Genomic DNA, 24,426 nt, shown 5'->3' with positions numbered 1-24,426 from the left:
TGTGTTGTTAATTTATTTAGTCTTACCTCGGGAAGGTGAAATCTGGTCTTTAACAATCGAAATGTCAAGTATAATTTCTCCAGATTTAAAATTGTCTATAAAAGAAGGTTAATAAATAAATTAGACAAAGTATCATAGATCTTCTACCAGGATTAAAATTGTGTACGCCAGACGCGCGTTTTGGGTACATTTAAAGTGCGAAACGAAACAGAAACGAAACAGAAACGAAACGAAAAGAAATGAAACGAAACGAAATCAACGAAAAAAGCAGACGAAGCGAAATAGGAATCAACAACGAAGAGAAACAAAGAAAAACGAAATATAATTAATCGAATGTAGAATAAAAACGTCTTTTTTTTCTACATTTGCATTTAATTCTTAGAATTGATGGTTAGTCAGAACCATTTGGGTGATAGTGATGGATGTAACAAATACTACATGCATATCGGAACGAGAACACGTTATGATGTTTTGAATATGAACCCTGACAGACACGCTGAATCGGATTTTATACGTGCTACTGCACCAGGAAACAGTCCGCAATCGGACACTCCAACCTACCAGGACACATTATTCAGACTCTGAGCGAACCAGTTGTTGCTCTTTTTCCTTCATACCGCAAAATAATTGAGAATTAGAAAAAAAAAAAGTTCTAGTTCTAGTTTGACTATGACATTGCCCGGTATCGAAACGGCGACCTCCTGCAATTAACACGAGCATGCCACCTTAAATCTACACAGGCGGTTAGAACCATTCTGTCTGAATACAAACTATTATCTTCTTAAGGGCATACGATACAGTTTTGATCCCGTAATGAAATTTTGATAAAAATTTGCATATAGGCTATTTTTTACCTGATTAAATCAAATATGCAATAAAAATATACCATCATGTGATACTTTTTGAGTAAATTGAGGTTGAAATTTCAGATATTTCCTCAAAATTCGGATTTGTGGACGTATTTTTCCTTTCGACAGAAATACATAACTTTTTTGTTTTAAAAGATAAGCTGTTTTTTGTTAAATTATTTGTAATTTCTGTTTTATATAAATGTTCCATAGATTTGTACATTTTATTTTTACAAATAACTCATATTTATCAAATGTTCATGAATGTAGAAAAAAAAGTCATGTTTTGCTGTATATTTATTAAATTTAAAATAATTGCATTATTGACTTTTTCATGAAAACTGGTACACATAATCTTCATACGTAATCAAATCAATGTCATTTTAAAAAAGAAGGGTCCATGATCTCGTTTTCAAGTTAAATCAGTTTGAATGATAAAAATCAGTCGAAAACTGCAACTTTTCCCGATAAGTCACAGTTTGACGGCGCGAGAATAACAATTTACGTTAGCAACGTCATTACTTCCCCTGTAACTGTATCGTATGCCATTAAGAGAGACGGAAGATACAAAAGGGATATAAAAACTAATAAGTCACGGAAGAAAAACTGACAAAGACATGACAAAAAAATGAGAGACGACGAAAAGACAAACAACAGTCTATAAACACAATGGAAAACCCTAGAGTGAGCAACAAGAACTTGATGTGAATCAATGCACCACGGCAGTGATAATCGTTGTGACTCCGGTAGGGTAAGTAGATCTTGCTCCACATGTGGCATCCTTCGAGTTTCTCATGCAAGTACAAGTTCTGTGATTTCTCTCCTTCAATAATTTCACTTTCAAGGGAAAGAGGACAGTTTGGAATATGAACATCCTAGTATCCGTCGTCATATCTGAATCAGATATTCCATAACGATCAACCTTATTTAAATGTTTGTCCTTCTTGCTTTCTTGCAAGATATAGAACTATGCCGTGTACTAAAATTGTATCAATTTCTACACGATTCAGTTTACGTCCGCTGTGTAGTTTCAGATTTGGGATTTGTGAATTAGAATCAAAGAAGGCATCTGTCAGCCATGTTTTTAAATTGATCTTATATAAATGAAAATTGCTTATGGCTTTCCATGAACGATCACGAATTCTTGCGAGTTTGGCTATATTTTAGTCCAATTTCCGGAGATGAAAATGTGAAAATTTTCTTGAAGAGACGGACGGACAGAAAGTGATGGCAATAGCTCAGATGGACCTTTTGGTCATTTCAGCTACTGTGGATTCATTTATTTTCGTGGGTATCAATTTTCGTGGATAGAGAAAAAAAGACGTTTCGTGGTATACGTAAATTCGTGGATCGCTGATTACAAAAAGAAAAAAAATCAGATACGTAATTCGTGGATTTCTTTTTAATTTAAGAGATCATATAACCTCCTTGGTTTGATCAATAATAAAACAAACAAAAAAGAAGGAATTCATTGAAAAAGTTTTGAATTGTCAAAATCCTCGCTTGGTCATTCTAGATTAAAGTGTTCATTGAAAAATTCTATTACAATAATGGACAGAGACAACTAATTACTTGTTTGTTTTACAATTTATAAATTCTTGTCGGAATTTTATAAGGCATTAAAAACTCTATGATTGAAAGCTCATTTCCCTAATCACGATATAATAAACAGTCATATAAGTAAAAGGTGTGAAAATAAATGTTCCTGTCATAAACAATGTTACCTACGGGCAATATCCACGTACTTAATCCTAGTGATTTTTAATCACCAGTAAACCACACTATGGCACGGTAATTAACAACTTTCAGTTATTTTCCATGAACAGTTTTATTCAATTTTAAAAAGTAAATTATCACTGATATTTATTATTGATTTAATCAAAATACTTGTATCTTCTTTTAATAAAAACACGTGTTATGTTACAATGTTTATCGATAGTCAACACTATACTAGAACTGCATAACATAACCGGAAATAAACATCCGATTCCATACACATTTCTCGGGATTATTCTTCGTTGAATTCTTAAATTCGTGGTTTGCTGTGACCCACGAAACCCACGAAAATTGGTATACCACGAATAAAAATGAATCCACAGTAATCAAATTTGGAAGGATGTCATTGAATCCTTATGATTTAAGTTTATTGCATTTCGTTTTATTTCTTTCGTTTCGTTTTGTTTCGTTCCGTACTTTATAGACACCCTGCTTTTTGTCTATAAAAGAGGTACGAAAGATACCAGAGGGACAGTCAAACTCATAGATCGAAAACAAACTGACAACGCCATGGCCAAAAATAAAAAGACAAACAGACAAATAATAGTACAGATGACACAACATAGATAAACCAAAGACTAAGCAACACGAACCCCACCAAAAACTGGAGGTGATCTCAGGTGCTCCGGAAGGGTAAGCAGATCCTGCTCCACATGTGGCACCCGTCGTGTTGCTTATGTTATTACAAATCCGGTAAATAGTCTAATTCGGTAAGTCACATTCGTTAAAAGGGAGGGTATTGTAGTTACGACATAAGGAACATATCCGATATCATCTGTGAAACGGTTATTCCATAACGGTCGACCAACTCGTGATGGCGTCCGTAAAATTTACGAAGGGATGATTTCAACTTCCCTATTTGGAACTCTTAGTTTAATAGCTTCCTTGTGAGCAGCAATCCTCTATCAAGGAAATAATGATATGAAACACAAGCCCGGGAATATCGTATCAATTGGGAGATATATACTCCGTATGCAGGCGCTGCTGGAATGATGCTACATAGAAATGGAAAGTTCACAATTGGGAAGCTGAAATCATCTCTTTTGTCGTAAAGTTTTGTTTTCAACCGACCCTCATTGTCAATTTCTATATGTAAGTCAAGATATGAGGCAGATTTAACTGAATCTGTAGTATCCTTTATCTCTAGTTCGATGAGATAAATTCGTTCAACATAGTCACCAAATTTTGTAATATTTAGTGAGAGAACATCATCTATATAGCGGAACGTAGAGTTAAAGGATATTGCTAACGTCTTTTATCTTTCTTCCTAAGAAGTTCCTGTATGAAGTCAGCCTCATAATAATAAAGAAACAAGTCGGCAAGAAGAGGGGCACAATTGGTTCCCATTGGAATTCCGACAGTCTGTTGATAAACACCTCCAAACGTAACAAATATGTTGTCAATCAAGAAATCAAGCATCTTGATAATGTCAGTTTCAGAGAATTTTTTGTTTGAATCAGAGTGATTCTTTACAAAGTAAGATTTATTCCTCCCCAAGACAAGATACTTGTATCAACGTTCGCCATTCTTTTTAATGAAACAAAGTAATACCATCTCTTTCAATTTGTCTTTTAGTTTGGAATGGGGAATACATGTGTAAAGTGTAGAAAAAGTCAAATGTTTTAATTCTATTGCAAGATGAGAGAGTCTTAGATTGTATGTACTCTAAAAGATCTTTGGAATTTTTTAGTATCCACATCTGATTCACGCCACCTCTAGAATAGGCATTTCACAATAACTTTGGAGCCCGGCTTTGATTTCTGATAAAATAGATGTTAATAATTTAGAAAGAGGTTTCGTGGAGCACTTGAAAAACCCAGCAATATACCGTTGTTTGTAAGGACACTTATATAGTTTAGGTATCCAATACAGTGATGGAAGATCCAGTTCTTCATCTTTGGTTGAAATTCCAAAGGAACATAGAACAGACATATGATTATCCAGGATTTCCTCTTTAGTAAGTGTCGTGAGGGTATATGTTGAGTTTCCAAGTGAATTGTCAATACCTAATTCATTTATCAATCAGTTTATGTAATGATATTTACACACAAAAACGATGTTGTTTGAGGCTTTATCTGCGGGGACAACAACATATTTGTCATGGAGGTAGGACAAGTGTTTTGCTACATTTGGGTCTTTAAAAATTGACGTAGCGTGGGTATTGATATGCCCATTTAGTTTCTTAATTCGGATTTGTATCAACGACCTCACAGCCTGGGGTAGGAAATCCTTAAAATAATGTAAAAATCTGAAAGTTTTTTTTACAATCAATTTATAACTTTGACCACACAAATGATAATTCATGTCAACAAAGAAGTGCCAATACATGAATCCCAAACTGACATCCACTAAACTATGAGAAAGGACAAAAAATACTGAGGTTCCTACCTTGAAACACTTACAAAATCTTATCGTATGAGGCCATTAAACTATTTGGTAATCTCACTTCAATAATCAAAAAGAGTGTTAACAAAACAATCCGAACTCTAAGGTAAATTCAAAAATTGGGATGTCCATAAAAACTGACAAAATCAAAGGTTAGAATTTATTAACCAATGGAATGAGTGGAAACAACTAACATATTCCTGACTTACGACAGGCATTTGTCAAAGAAATTGAGGGTTAACCTGGTTTTATAGCTATCTAAACCTCCCATTTGTTTATAGTTCTGTTATATTGACACAAGTGGGTGAACAAACCAAACAGACATAATACTAGGTTAATGTGACAATATTTGGGATCCAGCAATCAAAACTGTGTCAACATACATCACAGACATATAACACAAGTGACTTAAAAATTCAAACAAACAAACAAATAAATCTAACAAAGACGCTAACAACAAAGTTATTGTAAATAATTGTAAATCTGACAAAGACGCCAACAAAAAACTTATTGTAGATGATACATGTAGTAAAGACAATAACATAAATGGTAACAATTGTAATGCACCAGATGTGCATTTCGATAATTAATGTATCTTCAGTGATGCTCAAAGCCAAAATATTTGAATATCCAAAATCTAATACAAATTTTCAAGAGCAAATCAAACCAAATAGGACCTAAAATAAAATTAATATACAGTTTAAATTTTCTCGATGAAGTTCAAATTAAGTAAAATATAAATACAAGTGAAAACAAAATGAAAAAAAAACACTGTTAAAACCTCTTGCATCCGATTCGCATTTCATAATAACCATCAGGAACAAATTCAAACTCCCGATAACTGAATGCATAAATACAGAGTTACGTCAAGATTCTTACGACCAAATGAAATAGAATAACACATTTATAAATGAAAACAAACGTAATTTACTGACTTAAGGATTATCTCCCTTAACTTATCCCCCCCCCCCCCCCCCAAACCACCACACCAGTTGATTTTTAATTATTTTGTTTGTACATGTATGTATAAGGCTATCACCATGCTAATCATCTCGATTTTCATACATAACTACGAAGAAGTGAAATATATTGTAAAATAATTCCTTGTAAAATAGCTGACGTTAGTATAGACGTATCTGACTGTTTGGATATTAAGCTACTTTGACTCTGAATGATCCTAGATCTGTTTCCGAATAACCTTCTAATGTCATGCATTAATTATTTTAATCATGACAGACAAATTTTCATACACGTGTAAATACTCCTATTTTTCAATGTTACACAATGTGTATGATGTATATGTATTTTTATTTAAATGTTACAGTATATTTATGATGATATTTAAGCTACTGTATACCTCACATTCACATTTGTTTAGTTTTCACCGTTTGTGTCATTTGTAAGATTCATTAAATAGTATGATATCAAATGCAAGTGTCATCGAAATTAGTAATTTTGTTGATCCATGACACTTTTGTCAAAGAAATCCACAAGCTGAATTATTTCATTGGTTGGGAAACTTTAAGTATTTTAACGAATTCTTAATCATGTGTTATCAAAGTGCTAGTGAAATCCCTGTATAATAGAAATGTATCAAAGAAAATAAGTGCTTGAATAATAAAACCATTTTAAAATTATGTGAGTTTTTCTCAGAAGTAGGATCTTTCTATAACGTCAACCTTTCATTGATGCAATACTATATATTGTGTGAATAAATGGGAGTATATAGGATTAAGGTCAAGTGAAAACAAACAAAAAATCCTAGCCTTCAAAAAGCCTCCGGAAAGCCTAATCCGGTATAAAACAATAGACTTATATAGTGTATAGAATACCTCCAGATTTTAAACCGTTCCTCTACAAATAGGTTATTAACACATTAGACAAAACAGTCATAGCTCTGCTATCACTAAACTCACCATAGATACCAGGATTAAAATTTAGAACTCCAGACACGCGTTTCGTCTACAGAATACTCATCATTAATGCTCAAATCAAAAGGGTTGAAAAGGCAAATCAAAGTACGATGTTGAAGAGCATTGAGGACTAAAAATGCCGAACGGTTTAGCCACATACAGCTAAAGTTATCTATTCCTGGAGTAGAAAATCCTTAGCATTATGAAAAATCTCAAAGTTCTCACATAAGTGCCGATACATAATTCCCATAATGACAAGCACTAAACTATAAGAAAGGACAAAAACTAATGAGGTTATACCTGGAAACAACCACAAAAACATATCGTATGAATCCAATCAAATATTTGGTAGTATCACTTGAATAAACAAAAAGAGTGTTTACAAAAAGAAGGAACTCCAAAGTATTTTCAATTTTGGATGTAGATAAAAACTGACAATAAAATCAAACGTCACACTTGATCAACCAACGAAATGAACGGAAAACAACTGTCACATTCTTGACTTGCTACATGCATTTACAAAAGAAAAAGGTGAGTTAAACCTGATTTTATAGCTAGCTACATGTAAACCTCCTACTTGTATGGGAATTGTTTTTAGCTCTGTCATATTGTCAAAATTAGGTGAGCAAACCAAACAGACATATTACTAGGTAATGTGACAATTATTGGGATCCAGCAGCCAAAACTGTGAAAACAAATATCACAGACATATAACACAAGTGACTTAACATTTCAAACAATCATACAAATAAATCTAAAAAAGACGGCAACAAATCAGTTACTGAAGTTGATAGTAAATTTACAAAGACGCCAACAAAAAAGTTTTTGTAGTTCATACAATATATAGTATAAACTTTCTCGATAAAGAACAAAGTAAGTTAAATATATATACAAGGGAAAACAAAATGAAAACAACACTGTTAAAACCTCTTGCGTCTGATTCGCACCTCTGGCTCAGCAAAGGGGAACACCCAAAGATAAAAACCCGATAGCTGGATGCATAAATACCGAGTTAAGTCAAGATTCTTACCTCCAAAAGGAACATTATATCACACTTATGAACGGAAACAAAGGATTATTTCCCTTATCTTACCTTTCTCTCCCCCTCCCCCATCCAATACACAAGTTGATTTTTAATTATCTTATTTGTACATGATGTATGTATAAGGCTATCACCAAGCTAATTATATCGATTTTCAAGCGAAAATGGAATCAGAGTAGAAAAAGTAGTACATCAATATTAGACATTGTGTAAGATAAACACTATCAACAGACACATGTCATTTACCAAAAAAAAAGTCATTGGTTATGTGTAGATACACCATAGGATGGACTAAATTTCACTCGAAAGCAAAGCTTTCTCGTGGAATTTAGTCCCTCCTATGGTGTATCTACACATACCCAACACTTTTTAATTTGTTAACTATAACGAATGCAATTTGTAATAAAAAAGCAGCGTATGCAATGCTTACACAATATCCATACATAACTACGCAAATTGAAGTATATTTATAAATAATTCATTGTAAAGTAGGTGACGTTAGTATAGACGTATTTAACTTCTTACGAGTGTATTAGGCTGAATTGTCTCCAAATGTTATAGATCTGTTTCCGAATCACTTTCTGGTATCATACAACAATTACTTTTAATTATGACAGACAAATTTCCATATACGTGTAAATACGTCTTTTACATAATTTTTTTAATGTTACATAATGTGTATGATGTATATGTATTTTTTTTTAAATGTTACAGTATGTTTATGGTGATTTTTAATTTAAATATTGAATGTGAATGAATTTCTCAGGTATTGTAGTATCTTCGCGTTTGTTTAGTATTTACCATTTATGGCATTGAAATTGTAAATTGTAAATTGTATGATATCCAAAGTGTCAACGAAATCAGTAATTTTATTGATCAATGACACTTTTGTCAACGAGGGAAAAAAATCCAGACCATCAAAAGTCCATTGGAATGCAAAATACGGTCTTTAACAAAAAGCATATGAATATACAATATCCAGACTTTAAACCGTCTCTTTAAAACAAGTTATGAATATAGCAGACAAAAAGTATCGTAGATCTCTCTCATAATGACAAACCACTAAAGTATAAGAAAAGACAACCACAATAAATGAGGTTCCTGGCTGAAAACAGATACAAGAATGTATGGTATGAGTCCAACAAATATTTGATAGTTTGAGTCCTCGTTTGAAAACGATATTGACCATTTCTAGTTGAATTCTAGATCTGCATGTGTTTCATTGAATAATCAAAAAGAATTGAAGACAGGTGCTATTAAGAAAGCATGACCGATCGAATGGAGAATTTCCCTTAAAATATCTCTCCCCAGCTCTACCCCTTCCCCACACACACATACTTGATCTTTAATTGCATTGTTTGTACGTGCATATATAAGGCCATCACATAGCTAATTATCTCGATTTTTCAACGAAAATAAAATCAGAGTAGATTATAAAAAAAAAACACCATCAATAGTAGACACTCCTGTTAGATAAACACCAACATTAGAAAACAAAAAAAGAAAGAAATGTATCTATAAAATTTTATATTAATCAAAATGCAATGCGACCTGTCACAAAAATGCAAAATGTCTACATGTAGTAAAACACAAATAATAACCATGATTTATACTAATACATGTTATATAACTACGAAACAGAGACATATTAGAATAACGTCCTTGTAAAATCGCTGACGTTAGTATAGACGTATTTAAGCTAAATTGTCTCCGAATGGCCCTAGATCTGTCTCCGAATAACGTTCTAACATCATGCAACAATCAGTTTTTAAATTATGACGTTCAATGTTTTAAATTGTGATGCAATATTTTGAGAGAACTTGCGTAGTTTGAAGTAATGGAAGACAAAAATTGAAAACAAGTGTAAATACGTCTATTATATAATTATTTATGTGTACCTAATTTCATGCGCATTGTACGTGTTTACATGCTTTAAATCAAAGCAGATCACGGACTATTTTCTTTAATAATCAAAAACTGTTATGTAACAACATATTAATCTTATTATGCAAAAGAAAATTTAAAAACTGAGCACTCAAGGAGATGATGAATTGGAAGATTATTTTTTTATGAATTGTATCAAAAATTGATTTTTTGTACAAAAAGACAAGAGAGATAAAATAAATCCAGAAGGTATAAAGGGGCAGAATAAAGAAATCCTACGTATAAAAAAATGCTACGGTAAAAAAGACATAGGAAAAGACTACACAACACTTCAATCTCAGCTGTATGTGCTTCGAGAGGTACAAAGATACTGCTCCACTAATGACACCACTCGGCAAAAATCACAGCTTTTTTATAGTATCTGCTTATATATGAGAAATAGTAAAGAATCTGGAACTAACAGTTATCATTTGTTTCCTTTCCAAAAAAAATTGAAAACAACACGTGAAGTTTTTCGGCAGAATTTATGCTTATGCACAAAAATGATTCACATGTATTTTCATCTTCTGCAATTGACTGTTTTGTGAAAATGTGTCCATAATTTAAAAGTTTACAAATAACTGAAGTGAAAACACGTATATAAGATGAATAACATCCTTAATTATGCACCTACATTAAGCCCATAGATACATATGTAAAGAATTAAAATATACCTACTTGTCCTATTTTAAATTTTTTCTCGACCGTTATTGATATACTCCAATTGTCATCGGTTGATATCCAGTTGGTATTAAACAATATCGACCATAACACTTTTAGAAGGTTGAATATAATTTAAACATTATGTACCATCAGTTCAATTGCTTCCTTGTAAGCAGTAACCCTCTTTCAAGAAAATCATGATAGAAAGCACAAGCTCTTGAATATCGTTCAAACTTTAGGATTTATACTCCTTATGAAAGATCTGCTGTCATGTTTCTAAATAAAGATGAAACATACAAAAGTCGGAAAGCTGAAATCCTTTCCATTGTCGTAAAGTTTTCTTTAGTTTAAACGTCGTAAACATCGAGACACTTGTTTTTAAAAAAAACATCTCCCTCCTACAACAATTCAACAACTGTGCAGAAGATTAATTTGTGTTAGCCAAAAGTTTAATATAAATGTTAAATGCACATGAAAATTGATTCTGGAACAGTGTTTATAATATTCGTTCGAGACCAAAAACTTGAAATTTCAAATGCAAGCTTACAGTTACATCACGTCTTAAAATGGCACTGCAAGCTCATTTTGTTTATTTTAAACATAATATCACTACTGATCAACCCTTGAGACCAACACTTCGAAAGGACATATGGAAGTTTACAGCTACATCGCGTCTATATCCATTTCATATGATGAAATTTAAGTATGTAGCACGGAAATAATCTGAAAAAAACTGTTAATAAAATTAAATCAAATTACGTTACATCAAAGATAGTAGGTGTCAGACCACCAATTCAAAATCCCTATCTATTCAACCAAATTTTCAATTTTCACAGCTTTCTAAATATTTAACCTTAATTTTAACTTCACTAAATTGTTCATGTATCAAATTTCTACATGTCACTTTTTAACCAATGTTTAAAGTCTTGTAGTAAAGTACTAACGGTCTGAAGGTAACTACTACTACAAATAACCCCTACTTTTCTGGAAATCTTAAATAAGTATACTATGGAGCGCACTTATCCTCAATTTTTAATGCAAACTCGTGGACAAGTAAATTTTGGCTCAAAATGGTCTAAGTATATTTCTCTTTCACCAACAGTTTCTTTTTTGCAAATTTGTTGGTTAATTTAAGTAAACAATGACATCGAAAGCACTATCTTTTGTCAGGGAAGGGCTACTTTATACATTCTAAACTGGAGTGGGTGAATTGGTTGTCTGACACCTGTTGGAGCTTTAAGACTACAATTGAGAGGTTTAGCTATCTATAAAACCAAGTTTAATCCATTATTTTCTACATAAGGAAAGGCCTGTACCACGTCAGGAATATGACAGTTGTTTTTCATTCGTTTGATGTGTTTAAGCTTTTGTGTTTGCCACTTGATAAAGAACTTTTTTTTTATTTTATTTTATTTTTTTTGTTATTTTACTTTTTAATCCCAAAGCATCAGAAGGATACTGAAGCATATACTCTAAAAGAACTTTTCGGGAAAAAAGGCGACCTTTTGTGTTGTATAGCAGAATGTATATTCAGACTATATAATAAAATCATGGAAGTAATTGATACACCAACTCTACCTTGTGCCAGACGATTTTCATCAGTTTGTAAATAATAAGTGAAAATAAATTCAAAATTGACCTCTCAAGTGGAAAATGTCGCATCTCGCTCAACAAAAGTTATTGACTTTATACTGATATATAGTCAATTGAACGTAGAGACTCGTTGACTGTTCTATTGTAGCCCTTTAGTTCTATTGTCTTCCATGTGATTATATAGTATTTGTTTTCCCTACTGTATACGGTTATTTAGGAAACAGGTGCCGTGTGCTTCATTTTCTTTCTGTTGTTTTTGATGTACGATTTTTTAAAAGCTAGTAATGAAAAAATGTGCACTGATCCTTTCACCATCCTCCATTCAAGTCATAATGTTTGTAATGTACCAATTACTCACCTTTATGTATGGCATTACGTTTTGTTTAACAAATTATTTGATTCAAAATGTCTGGTTAAAAATTATTTGATTCAAAAGGGAAGTGAAAAATATAGTTTGTTTTGATTGAAAAATAGGTAGAGAATTTCAACTTTGATGATTAAAACACAAAGTTCCTGTTTGTAATTAAAAAAGATTAGAAAAAAAAACAAGGTAATGGGTCGATGCTTATGAACGGATAAAAGATGCTATTTTCATTGAAGGAGAATGTATTTGCTTCCTTGAGTCTAAGTGATACGTCATAAAAGACGTAAACCGCCAAGCCTTCAGTCACTTCCAAAGATGCAATGTTTATGTATTCGAACTTTTGCAAATTAAGTCACACGTATGTTTAATTACAGAATCTTTGAAGACATTCAGAGGTTAATGTGGTGAAATATGTTAACAAATGTCATTACCTTACAAAAAGAAAGTAAGACGATAGGAAATGTCTCATCATATGAAACTTAATGGAGAGCTTGACAGTTCTATACATCTATTTTGTCGCCGTCTTAAATATTTTGCGGCTAACTGCATCTCAATGTCCGGATGCTAACCCTAAATTGAGGCTTTGGTCAGATAGCGAAACATGGACAACAAATGGACTTCCGGTAAATATGTTTTCTGTTTCATTCGATTATTTAAGAATCAAAAACAAAAACGAAAATTTGAAATTATGTTTTGCTCGATACGGCACTATATATTTAGTTAAAATTTATCTGAGTTACAATGATTTGAAATTGTTAATATTTTTTTTTAAATTTTACATATTTACAGTCGTTTTGTAATGGACGTATTTTATTTTTCTCAGTTTCCTTTTATATATTATAAAGTACATTGATATTGCATCGATCTGTAAATCCCAAATATGAATTAAAATTGCGCATATAATGTATACAAAAGGAGATCTCTTTCTAAAACGTGAACATGTGTTAAACTATCGTGACATGTTTTTTTCTTTGACACATTTTGTTTTAATGGTGAAAGGACAAATTAATTACAACTATGTCTTATGATTTATTAACTAATAATACATACATTATTTCTGATTGATGTGTCAGGGGCCAACTCAAGATGTATCTGTGTTATAATATTATTTATGGTTGGTCTCAAGATGTTATATAATATTTGACGGATTTTTATTATTTTGCTGTACGATTCAACAGCATTAGAACCATACAAAGATGATAAACATGAAGTTAGTATTATAAATTGAATATCGTAATTGGGACACAAAAGGGATATTATATAACAATTTTACCCGAAACAGGAAATATAAATGGAAAGTTATTAAGGTGGCTGGGGTGTCTTCCTCCATCTTGGATTTTGAAATAGCCGATAACAATCGGTTTAGATCTTTATTGAAATGTGCAAATTTGGAGAGCAGTATGTAATTCATGTGTAAGACTTTTCATGTTAATATAGAAAATTATGTGTTTTATCATATTTACGGATGCATTTTACAAAAAACAGAACATTTTTGTTTGATTAATTGTTTTTCAACTTAGTCATATAAGGGGAAATAACTCAGATAAAGTAACTTTTATAATAGAATGTGTTGTTAATTTAACTATTTTATTATGTAGCAAGAAAATGAGTCCAGTGACCCCATTTTTTCGTTTTCTTATCTGAAAGCATATTATTAGAGCTATCTTTTCATATTTTATCTTAAAATTCTATGCTGTAGTTTAATTAGGTAATTAATTTAGTAATTGGGTTTTCCATGCATAATCTATTATACAAAATCTGACAATTTTGCACAACCTGTAGCGTGAAAAAAAGCCCGGTGACCCATAACTTTTATTATATTTTTGAAAAATCATGGTATAAACTATATTTTGACAAATTATTAAAAAAATCAATGGATTTTATTTTAGACCCCCTATCTACCTTAAGTGGTATCGGATTTTCGTCTAAGCTTTGGTTCCTAATGTTAACCTTCCGCTCTTCACGAATGGTGTGAATAGGTCCGAGAGAGTGGAACTTTTCCAACATAGGTATTTAATACGTCGAACAAAAGCCCGGACCATAGTAAATCATTGCCCACGTCTTTAAATTATAATTTACGTCTTGCGTAAACTTGAAAGAAAAGTTAGTTAAAATACTAAAACTAAACTAAAAAAGACAGTTTTAATAATTATGCAAGATTAGCAATATTGCTAAACCATTAGATACTGAAACGCAAGAAAAAGTATAAATTCAAGAAAAATGTAAAGAAGTCTTAGTTTTATCATAGGCACCTTTTCAAAATGGCACAGTGACAATAAAAAGTGGAATGAATGTCAAACTAGATGTTGACGTTGATGTGACTAGCATTGCCATAGAAACCAATAGCCGGCTGGTGTGGGACTCTTCACGGGATAGTGTCGTACGAACATACTTCATTTACATACGAGGAATCATGGAAATTGGATCAGAGAACTGCAAATTTAAGAAGAAAGCTCAAATAATTCTGAAAGGTAAATCCGATTTATTATACTTGTAAATAAAGGATTAAAAAGAGTTGTGCTCAATATTTGTATTTGTATAACGTATGACTGAAGACACATATAATTTCAATGCGATACGACACATTTCCAAGCTTTGGCGTAAATTCTCTATAACGTAAATGTATGTACTTGTTATAGTTAAACTTATTCTCTAAAGCTTTCTACTTTAACACATTGACGAAGAAATTTGTTTTAGTCATCGTTCCCATGAGATTTGTGATTTATAATTTGAGTTAAACTATTGTGTAAATCTTAAATAAAATCTCATCAAAGATACAAGGTTTATAATTTAATACGCCAAACGTTTCATCCACGTAAGATTATTTAATGGCGTACGAATCAGAACAATTGGAACATCAACTCAAAAACGAAAAGTCGAAGAGCATTTCAAACCGAAAATTCCGAAAAGAGTAAGCCACTACTTCCATAACTTTATTTGTTTAGGTATTCGTGGGGAAAATCCCGGTATTCCACAGTGTGGCGAGAAGTTTATTTGTGTGGACCAAGGAGGGACTCTCGAATTGCATGGTAGAGACAAATTATCCTGGACAAAATTGACCAAAACTGTCACTAAACTAAGCGTAGGTGATGGACTATATTTCAAACATCAGGTAGGATCACCGGACATCAAAATGCAATTACTGGGTGTTACAAGCAATGAATGAATATATCATTGAAAATTTATCCGTTTAAAGGTCAACATAATGTGATCAATTCTTTGCTTTTATGAAAAAAGAAAACACCAAAACAAATTACAGATTATGCTTAAAATCCTGGCATCAAAACATCCCTGTAAAGCCTGGAGTAACTCAAATTATCGTTGAATGTATATCTTTCAAAGTTATTAGCGTTTCTCATCTGCAAACAATCTTCAGCTGTTAATTAAGATGCATGTGAAATATCTGAAAGCTTACACATATCATTAAATACATTTTATAAGGGGTTAAACCTTTTTCGCTTTTGTTTATTGCCAAAGCACATGTTTTTATGTATTTTAAATGTGACATTGTTCTGAAACTGTATGAAATACTTGCCACTAGATGCTATGCAAACACCAATTATTCTCTTTTACATCATAACCATTCTAAATCTTTTGTTGTAGATTCTTTATAAGTAACATGATTTGAGTAATCACCCTTTTAATGTAGTTTTAAATACTCCGATGCTAGTTGCATGGTAGGTGATTACAATATGATATTAGATAAGGAGATATGGTATGAATGCCAATGATACAACTATCCAATAGTATCCAAAATAATTTGGATTTCAGCATTTATTAGTCACCTTTCGACTCTCAACAATGAGCAAAACCCAAACCGTATAGACAGCTATAAATTGCCCGAAAAAATAACATATGAACAAATTAAAACGAAAATACCAACGGCCTGTTTTTTTTTATGACTAAACAATACACAAAAAACCAATATGAAGAACACCAACCAACGACAATCACTAAATTACAAGCTCCTGCATTTGGAATTGAATATAAAGAATGTGGCGGGTTTAATCATGTTTGTGAGCGCTTAAGCCCTCCCCTTACATGGAACAGTGATGTATCTGTGACACTTTTATTGGTTTTCCTTATATGTCCCTCTATATTTCTACTCTGACAGGTTGCAGTTAAAGGGTATTGATATCTTTAATATATATGTATTAAAATCATGTCTTTTCAAAGAAATATACAAAATAAACCATCAAACTTTTTTTTTAAATCACACTGCAAATAAATGATAAGTGTTTGCTTTCGTCCAGCGGCAATTACTTAAAACCTTCTATCCTTTATGGGTGGATTTTACATAGATAAATAAAGTCGTATAATAAAAAAGCAAAATGATGATGTTAAATTTGATGTATGCCTTTTTGTGCTTCTTTGTTACATTTGTTTGTTTTATAGTGATTAAGATGATAACACAGTGTTGACTGCTGTACCCCTATTTTTGACATTTTTACCTATTGTGTCTGTTTGTTTTGTTCACGCATCGTTGTCAATATAATGGAATTTGATGCGACTGTCATACAAGTGAGAGGTTTAGCTAGCTATAAAACCAGGTTCAATCCACCATTTTCTACATAAGAAAATGCCTGTACCAAGTCAGGAATATGACAGTTGTTATCCATTCGTTTGATGTGTTTGAGCTTTTGATTTTGCCATTTGATAAGGGACTTTCCTTTTTTAATTTTCCTCGGAGTTCATAGATATAGGAAGATGTGGTATGAGTGCCAATGAGACAACTCTCCATCCAAGTTACAATTTATATATTTTTTGTGATTTTACTTTCTTTCATACCTCATCAGGGCAATGTAACCCTACAACCAACCAGCAAAAGCCGAATACTATGAATCAATTTTCAAATATCCATTTTGTTGCTAATTTCTTAATCTGGACAGAAAAAGTAGGACAGACTGTACTCTCTTCAATGCATACTTCATCGAAGGAGAATTTCGTAACCTTCTATTTTATATCCAAAAAGTGCGGAAATTAGCAAAGGGAAATTCATATCGAATAAGTCGATGAGACATCGACATAATCATAATAAAAAACAAAAAAACGACGAAAAGGGCAAAAAACAGTCCACAAAAGTCTAAAGACTGAGGAGCACACATACTTTATCATAAATGTGTAATGCACATACTAAGTAAAAATTACAACCATATCTCGCATTTTTGTGTTTCCAAATGAAACAATTCCGGTTATTTGAAAATTGACTAATGGTGGAAGTTTGTAGAATCAATTTAATAATATTTTCAATTATATGTTAAAGGATTTGAACTGTACACTTGATGCTAAAGAAAAACTGTTACAATAATTGTTCACATTATCCACTTTTCAGGAATCCGAGAATATGAAACATGACTGGAGAGAGGGACTTAGAGTTTATGAGATGGATCCTTCATCACAACAAGTATATAAAGAAGATGTGTTTTATCTATCTGGAGAAATGAGCTGGTGGACCGACAAAGGATTTAAAGAAATAGGGCCTTTTATAAACAGTATGTTAATTAATATGTTAATTAAATTAAAAATTAAAATATTTGAACACAAATTATATTAAATATTGATCTAACTTTTTTAACAGGGGATTTTTATAAAACCACAAATGAGTAAAACTAAGTTGCAGGAAGGGTACATATAATATAAATAATTTTCAGTTTCGAATCACGTGCGTTCAACCGTTTAAGAGCCGTTCGTATTGACCAATCGTTTATTGTTTGTATTTATTGCAAATTGTATTTTATTATTAATTTCATTGACGCCACCACGGAATATCTTTTATTAACTATTAACGGGATACAATTATTCACTTCACATCTTCAAATCTTACTGCTTCTATGGTCTCGTGGTAGCATGCGGGAGGTCCTGCCTCGATGGTCTCGTGGTGATATGCGGGAGTTTGTGGATTCGAACCCGGTCGAGTCAAAATATAACTTTAGAATTGGTATTTGCTGCTTCTTCGCTATACAGGCGGCATTAAAGAATAAGAGCAAATAGTGGTCTGCTCGTAGTAAGAATAATAGGTTTCATGACTTTCTGCGGACCTTGGGATCTATAAAAATAAGAAGATGTGGTATGATTTCCAATATGACAACTCTCCACAAAAGACCAAATGACATTAACAACTATAAGTGGCCGTACGGTAAGTATCGGGCTATTACAAGGCAGTATTTATATCGCATTAACATGTTTTCTTCCCAAAATTGCATATAATTTGACACTGGATGTTAAAACAGCCATCCATCAGTAACATCTGCATATCTTTTTTTTTTTAAATTCTGCTCACATTAGCACACAAAATGTAGTTAAAATATACAGTACTTTTATTTATTTACTTCTGACGAAAAAAGAGATTGACTATATTGTATGTTGTTGAAGCCTGTATGTTGCTATCTGTAGACTTGTTGGTTATTTTTGTCGTCAGATTACTGCCTCATTGCACCATCATTTCTTTTTCATGCATACTCATTAAAGGCAAGAAAAAAATAATATCGCTTACACAAAAAAAAATCTGTTTTCTGTTATTCGATTAACGCTTTCATCCCCCTTGTTCCCCTTCCAGCAAAATTTTGATAATGACAATACTTCGGACCGAAATTCCGCAAAGCTTATTTCTTTTGTTAGACTTAAACATCATTTTAGTTTGACTTAAATACCGTTTTTAAAACCCTAAACATATGACCATACTTTCCATGTGTGTATGTACATAGTTTTGATTGGTCGAGTGTTGCTTGCTTAACGCCTGTTCAGACGACATGTTCATTTGATATTTTCAATTTTTTTTTAATTAAACTGCTTTTCCAAGTGCTCCAAATAACTGCATTATTTATTTTTCTTTAGGTATTCAAGATGGCCACGTGGTCTGTGTTGCCTTGCTGAGAAAATTAGTTGGATCCAATGATCTTTCTAGGGTATATACCTTGCTGGAATCAATAGGAGCAAAGAGAATTCGAGATGTCGTTTCCGATGATGCGTACGCATTAATTGCTATTAAAGGTTTTTATTTATTACTTATTGTACAGCATATATCTATTATTCTGTTAAGAGTTGTTGGTATACTAGAGAATGCATTTACCTGTTCTGCTTTTCACCGACAGTTCGTCCTTCAATATTATACTTTACTTAGGTTCCGAACCTAGGAATAATGTAATATGTAGAAACTGTGGAATGATTAGAAGTAAAGTGCCAGCGATTTTCATATCTATTGGACAATCAGTTTCATATCTATTGGACAGTCAGTTTCATATCTATTGGACAGTCAGTTTCATATCTATTGGACAATCAGTTGCATATCTATTGGACAATCAGTTTCATATCTATTGGACAATCAGTTGCATATCTATTGGACAGTCAGTTTCATATCTATTGGACAGTCAGTTTCATATCTATTGGACAGTCAGTTTCATATCTATTGGACAATCAGTTGCATATCTATCGGACAGTCAGTTTCATATCTATTGGACAATCAGTTGCATATCTATTGGACAGTCAGTTTCATATCTATTGGACAGTCAGTTTCATATCTATTGGACAGTCTGTTTCATATCTATTGGACAGTCAGTTTCATATCTATTGGACAGTTAGTTTCTGTTTGATGATGTTTTGATTTGTTAATACCATGTGAGTTTGTATACCAATTTTGAACAACGAGTGATGTATAATACTTCGCCTGACTTTCCTTGCAGAGTTCTCCTTATTTTATAATGTATAAGATTGAAAGGGAAAGTTGGTGATAACCTTGGAGACCTTGGTACAACTTACTTACTTAGGCCTCTACGTATATGTTTGCAAAAGAGACCATCACCAATGTCGCACACTTTTGCCTGCCTTGTGTCTGTTTTCAAAACAAAATCCAAAAAGACAACAACAAAAAAGATATAATGCAAATGTTTACGATCTTACACTAAAGCTTGCTGTTCGCAGCTATACTGATCAAATTTGGCAAATATTGCTCCTTTGTTTGTTTGATGTTTTATCAACTTATACATTGACGGAAACCCATAGCCAATTCAAATAATTTTGTTTAAAATGCATCATTGTACATAGGTAAACCCGATTCAGCGATAGAGAGATTGGACAATTCAGCAAAAGAGGTACGAATAGCTACCGTTTCCATGGATTTTAAAGATGCTAATCAACAAATTCAGGTCATCAGTAGAGTAAAGCCTGGTTCTCCTGGGGAAACAGATGTAGACTTTATAATATATGAATATGACAGGATTTATCCAATCATTGACTTGGTTGACAACGTACACAGCTGGGAACCAGGTTTGTTTTTTTGGTCTTAGAACTGCACTAATTAAACTAAAAACAAGGTTACATTTATGAATGTATGCCAAGGTTATAAAAAAAAGGATATGTGTATGATAACAATTGACACAACCGATATTTACGATAATAATGATGAGAACAACCTCCACCTGAGTATTATTTCGACATTCTTCTCATTTTACCCAGCAGTATCTACATGTTATTATTGATGTTTCTTTGGTCGAATGACTTTTGATGTGACTCGGTATTTATGCATCCCGCTATCGGGATTTTGACTTTGAGCGTTCCTGGTTTAGGTGGGTTATGAGGTGCGATTCGGACGTATTAGGTATCTACAGTGTTGTTTCCATTAATATGTTTACCCTTGCATTTATATTTTACTTAATTTGCACTTTATCGAGAAAGTGTAATCTAGAAACGGTATGCATCATCAACTACAAAACCTTTTTTGTCTGCGTCTTTGTCAATTTACCATCACTTACAAAAACATTTGTTGACATCTTTGTCAAATATACTATCAACTACAAAACTTTTTTGTTGACCTCTTTGTAAGATTTATTTCTATGTTTTAATTTTTTTGTAAGTTGTGTTGTATGTCTGTGATGTATGTTTACACAGTTATAGCTGCCTGGTCCCAATTATTGTCACATTTACCTATTATGATTTTTTTTTGGGGGGGGTTGCTCATCCAATTTTGTAAATATAACGGAACTATAAACAACTGTCATACAAGGGGGAGGTTTACCTCCATGTAGCTATCTAACCAGGTTTAACCCACCGATTTTTCTGGAAAATGCTTTACCAAATCAGGAATGTAACAGTTGTTTTTATTCGTTCCGTTGGTTGATAACGTGTGATTTTATCAGTTTTTATGGACTCTCTCTTTTGATATTAACCTTGGAGTTCGGTATTTTTGTTATACGTTTTTTATTATACTAGTAATGTTTATATCAATATTAAACTAAGTCATAACTTTTATCGTTTCATAATTATATTTATTAATTTAATAGCGCAACACTTCACCGGTTAACATGCAGCATATATTGGTAGGAACAATCAGAACAATGATACACTTACTTCTCTTACAATAAAATAACCGCCATGAGAAGCGACATAGTTAACAGTTATTTGAAAGAATCGGATTTCATACCTGGAATATATGATATGTTAATGCAGTAATGAACAAATTGGAACGCCGTCGAGGAATGTTTGCTTAGAACAAGCAGGATTCACATTCTTCACATTTCAACAAGTAATCGCCTTGAATATGTTTAAAAGTATGCATGGCCGATTGACTTTGATTAGTTAATTAATTGATTAATCATCTATTTTTATATATGCGCTGACTGACAAAATAGTCGTTCACAGCGGTATTCTTCACAAGTTGTCTGTTTTCAGGAGACAAGGTGCTGTTAACTTCTACAGATTTTGATATGGACCAGGCTGAAGAAGGAATTGTCCAGTTTTGTCAGAACTGTAACCAGAAACAGATAGGAATTAGCCGTGAGTTAACAAAAATGTCCACAACGATTGATAGGAAGGAAGGCGGGTGAACAAATTCATAAATGGGGGTAGCTAAGTGTGGGTTTAGAAGTAGGATCAAGATTAGCTAAAAATAGGAGTGCAGTGGAAAGCTATGAACACCAAGTACTTATGTTTTTGGCTAAAAAAAATCAATATAAATTAAATACCCGTTCTTTCTTTGCTTACCTATGTAAATTTAACAAATATATAAATTACTCATTTGTCCTCGAATGCCTGCTTATAGTAAGACTGCAAAACTTTCTAGCACATTTAAAGGTTCGTTTAAAAGCACATGTCATATCATTTAAAATAGCAAAAAGTGATTGCGACACCGCTGCATGAATCTTAACTTGACCCATTGTAACAGGACTGTATGACCTTCTTCTTCGATGATTTGAGACCTTCTTTGATTTTTTTCTTTCGCTAATTTCTTTCTTAATAAACAGTTTAATATACGGATTTGCTTTGTATCAGAATTTCGCTGATCTATCTATTTCAGTTGCTCCTCGATACACCCATTGGTCAAAACTGGAAAACAACATTGACATGCGCGGAGAGGTAGCTTTGCTGACCCGTAATATCAAGGTCAAAGGAGAAATGGAGAACAATTGTCCTACAGCCAATAAAAACTGTAAAGATTATCCTTATGACACGTTTGGCGGTCAAATCCAGGTAAGTGGATGCTTAATGTGTCATAATTAACCTTACACTATCAGAAATTACAATGCGTACATTGCGCTTGTTTAGCTGTGCTCTATCCAATTAAATCTAAACAATGACTGCGTTATATAAGTATATCGGAATAACTTCATGTAATATTGAAGTAGAACAAATTATAGTACATGTTTAGCATTGTATTTGAACAGATTCAATTCAGATAAAAACAATTCGTCCTGAATGTGCATAAATACTTGTCACTGGACGTAAAGCAATCAGATAAATCATAATACTTGCCACTGGACGTAAAGCAATCAGATAAATCATAAATTCTTATGTAGTATGACATGCATTGCAACTTTTGATTAGAAAACGGTAAAATGATGTTTGGATTAGAAAACGGTAAAATGATGTTCGGATTAGATAACGATAAAATTATGTTCGGATTAGGTAACGATAAAATGATGTTCGGATTAGATAACGATAAAATGATGTTCGGATTAGATAACGATAAAACGATGTTCGGATTAGATAACGGTAAAATGATGTTCGGAAAAGATAACGGTAAAATGATGTTCGGATTAGATAACGGTAAAATGATGTTCGGATTAGATAACGGTAAAATGATGTTCGGATTAGATAACGATAAAATTATGTTCTTTGGTATGTTTTAAAACATTTTTGTTTTAAAAACATTTTGTCAGTATTGTGTAACAATATTTCGAAATAACTGTACTTTGTTTGTCACAAGTTTTATTGTATATGCTTTACGATAATACAGATATTATATAAAATAAAAGACCTATTACATAATTATATGTATAGAAATGAGATAGGGTTGTCATTGAGACAATGATTCACCACTGACAACAGGACAAGGACAACTACGGGTCAGTATAAAGCATTCTACGATGAACAAAACTAAAAATGAATAGTCTCTCTGATTTTTGAAGTGTTTAGTGCAGTTTTGAAATATTTAGGTGTATAAATCACTCAGTGTATATGTGAATTTTTCAAGTTATTTGTAGATTTTAAGAAATTTTAAGAACGTACACATAGAAGGCGTGGAGCTAGAAAACGTAGGGCAAGCCACTGAAATAGGTAAGGTAAAACCACACAGTAAAACTATTGTAACGACACAGAGTAAAATACAAAGTATATCTCTTTTTATTTATATGCATGTAGGGAAATATTACATGTTAATATACAGTTTTATCGCCGAGAGTACATAACAGCTAAAGGGAATAAAAACAGCTAGCATGAAAAATTAAACACAAAAAAGACAGCGTTAAAAATCAAGCTTGAATACAGTTTTTGCTCGCTAATAAACACTAAAAAAACCTCTAGCTTCCAAACAAAAAGCAAACATGAGCAAGATGTCAAAATCTGTTCAAACCAGATTTTTATCACATTTATAAGGGTCATTATTAAAGCCATGAAGGGCTTTAACTCATGAACGGCAAAATTGAAAAT

At 32.4% G+C, this 24,426-nt stretch overlaps 1 protein-coding gene across 1 annotated transcript in view; it reads left to right on the top strand.

Moving 5' to 3' along the window:
* Positions 1-12,917: 12,917 nt before the first annotated feature.
* LOC127722293 (protein DDB_G0287365-like) overlaps positions 12,918-24,426 on the top strand; it is a 43,261-nt gene continuing 31,752 nt past the window's right edge. Inside the window, exons 1-9 of the mRNA XM_052229184.1 lie at positions 12,918-13,130; positions 14,756-14,978; positions 15,453-15,619; positions 17,840-17,999; positions 19,342-19,497; positions 20,548-20,769; positions 22,171-22,275; positions 22,796-22,968; positions 23,982-24,054. Of these exons, the coding sequence (XP_052085144.1) occupies positions 12,990-13,130; positions 14,756-14,978; positions 15,453-15,619; positions 17,840-17,999; positions 19,342-19,497; positions 20,548-20,769; positions 22,171-22,275; positions 22,796-22,968; positions 23,982-24,054 (1,420 nt within the window). The 5' untranslated portion in view covers positions 12,918-12,989. The remainder of the gene's footprint in view (positions 13,131-14,755; positions 14,979-15,452; positions 15,620-17,839; positions 18,000-19,341; positions 19,498-20,547; positions 20,770-22,170; positions 22,276-22,795; positions 22,969-23,981; positions 24,055-24,426) is intronic.

Source organism: Mytilus californianus, unplaced genomic scaffold (genome assembly GCF_021869535.1).
Source record: "Mytilus californianus isolate M0D057914Y unplaced genomic scaffold, xbMytCali1.0.p SCAF_12, whole genome shotgun sequence".
Classification (NCBI taxonomy): domain Eukaryota; kingdom Metazoa; phylum Mollusca; class Bivalvia; order Mytilida; family Mytilidae; genus Mytilus; species Mytilus californianus.
This window is presented reverse-complemented; position numbering and strand designations above follow the sequence as displayed.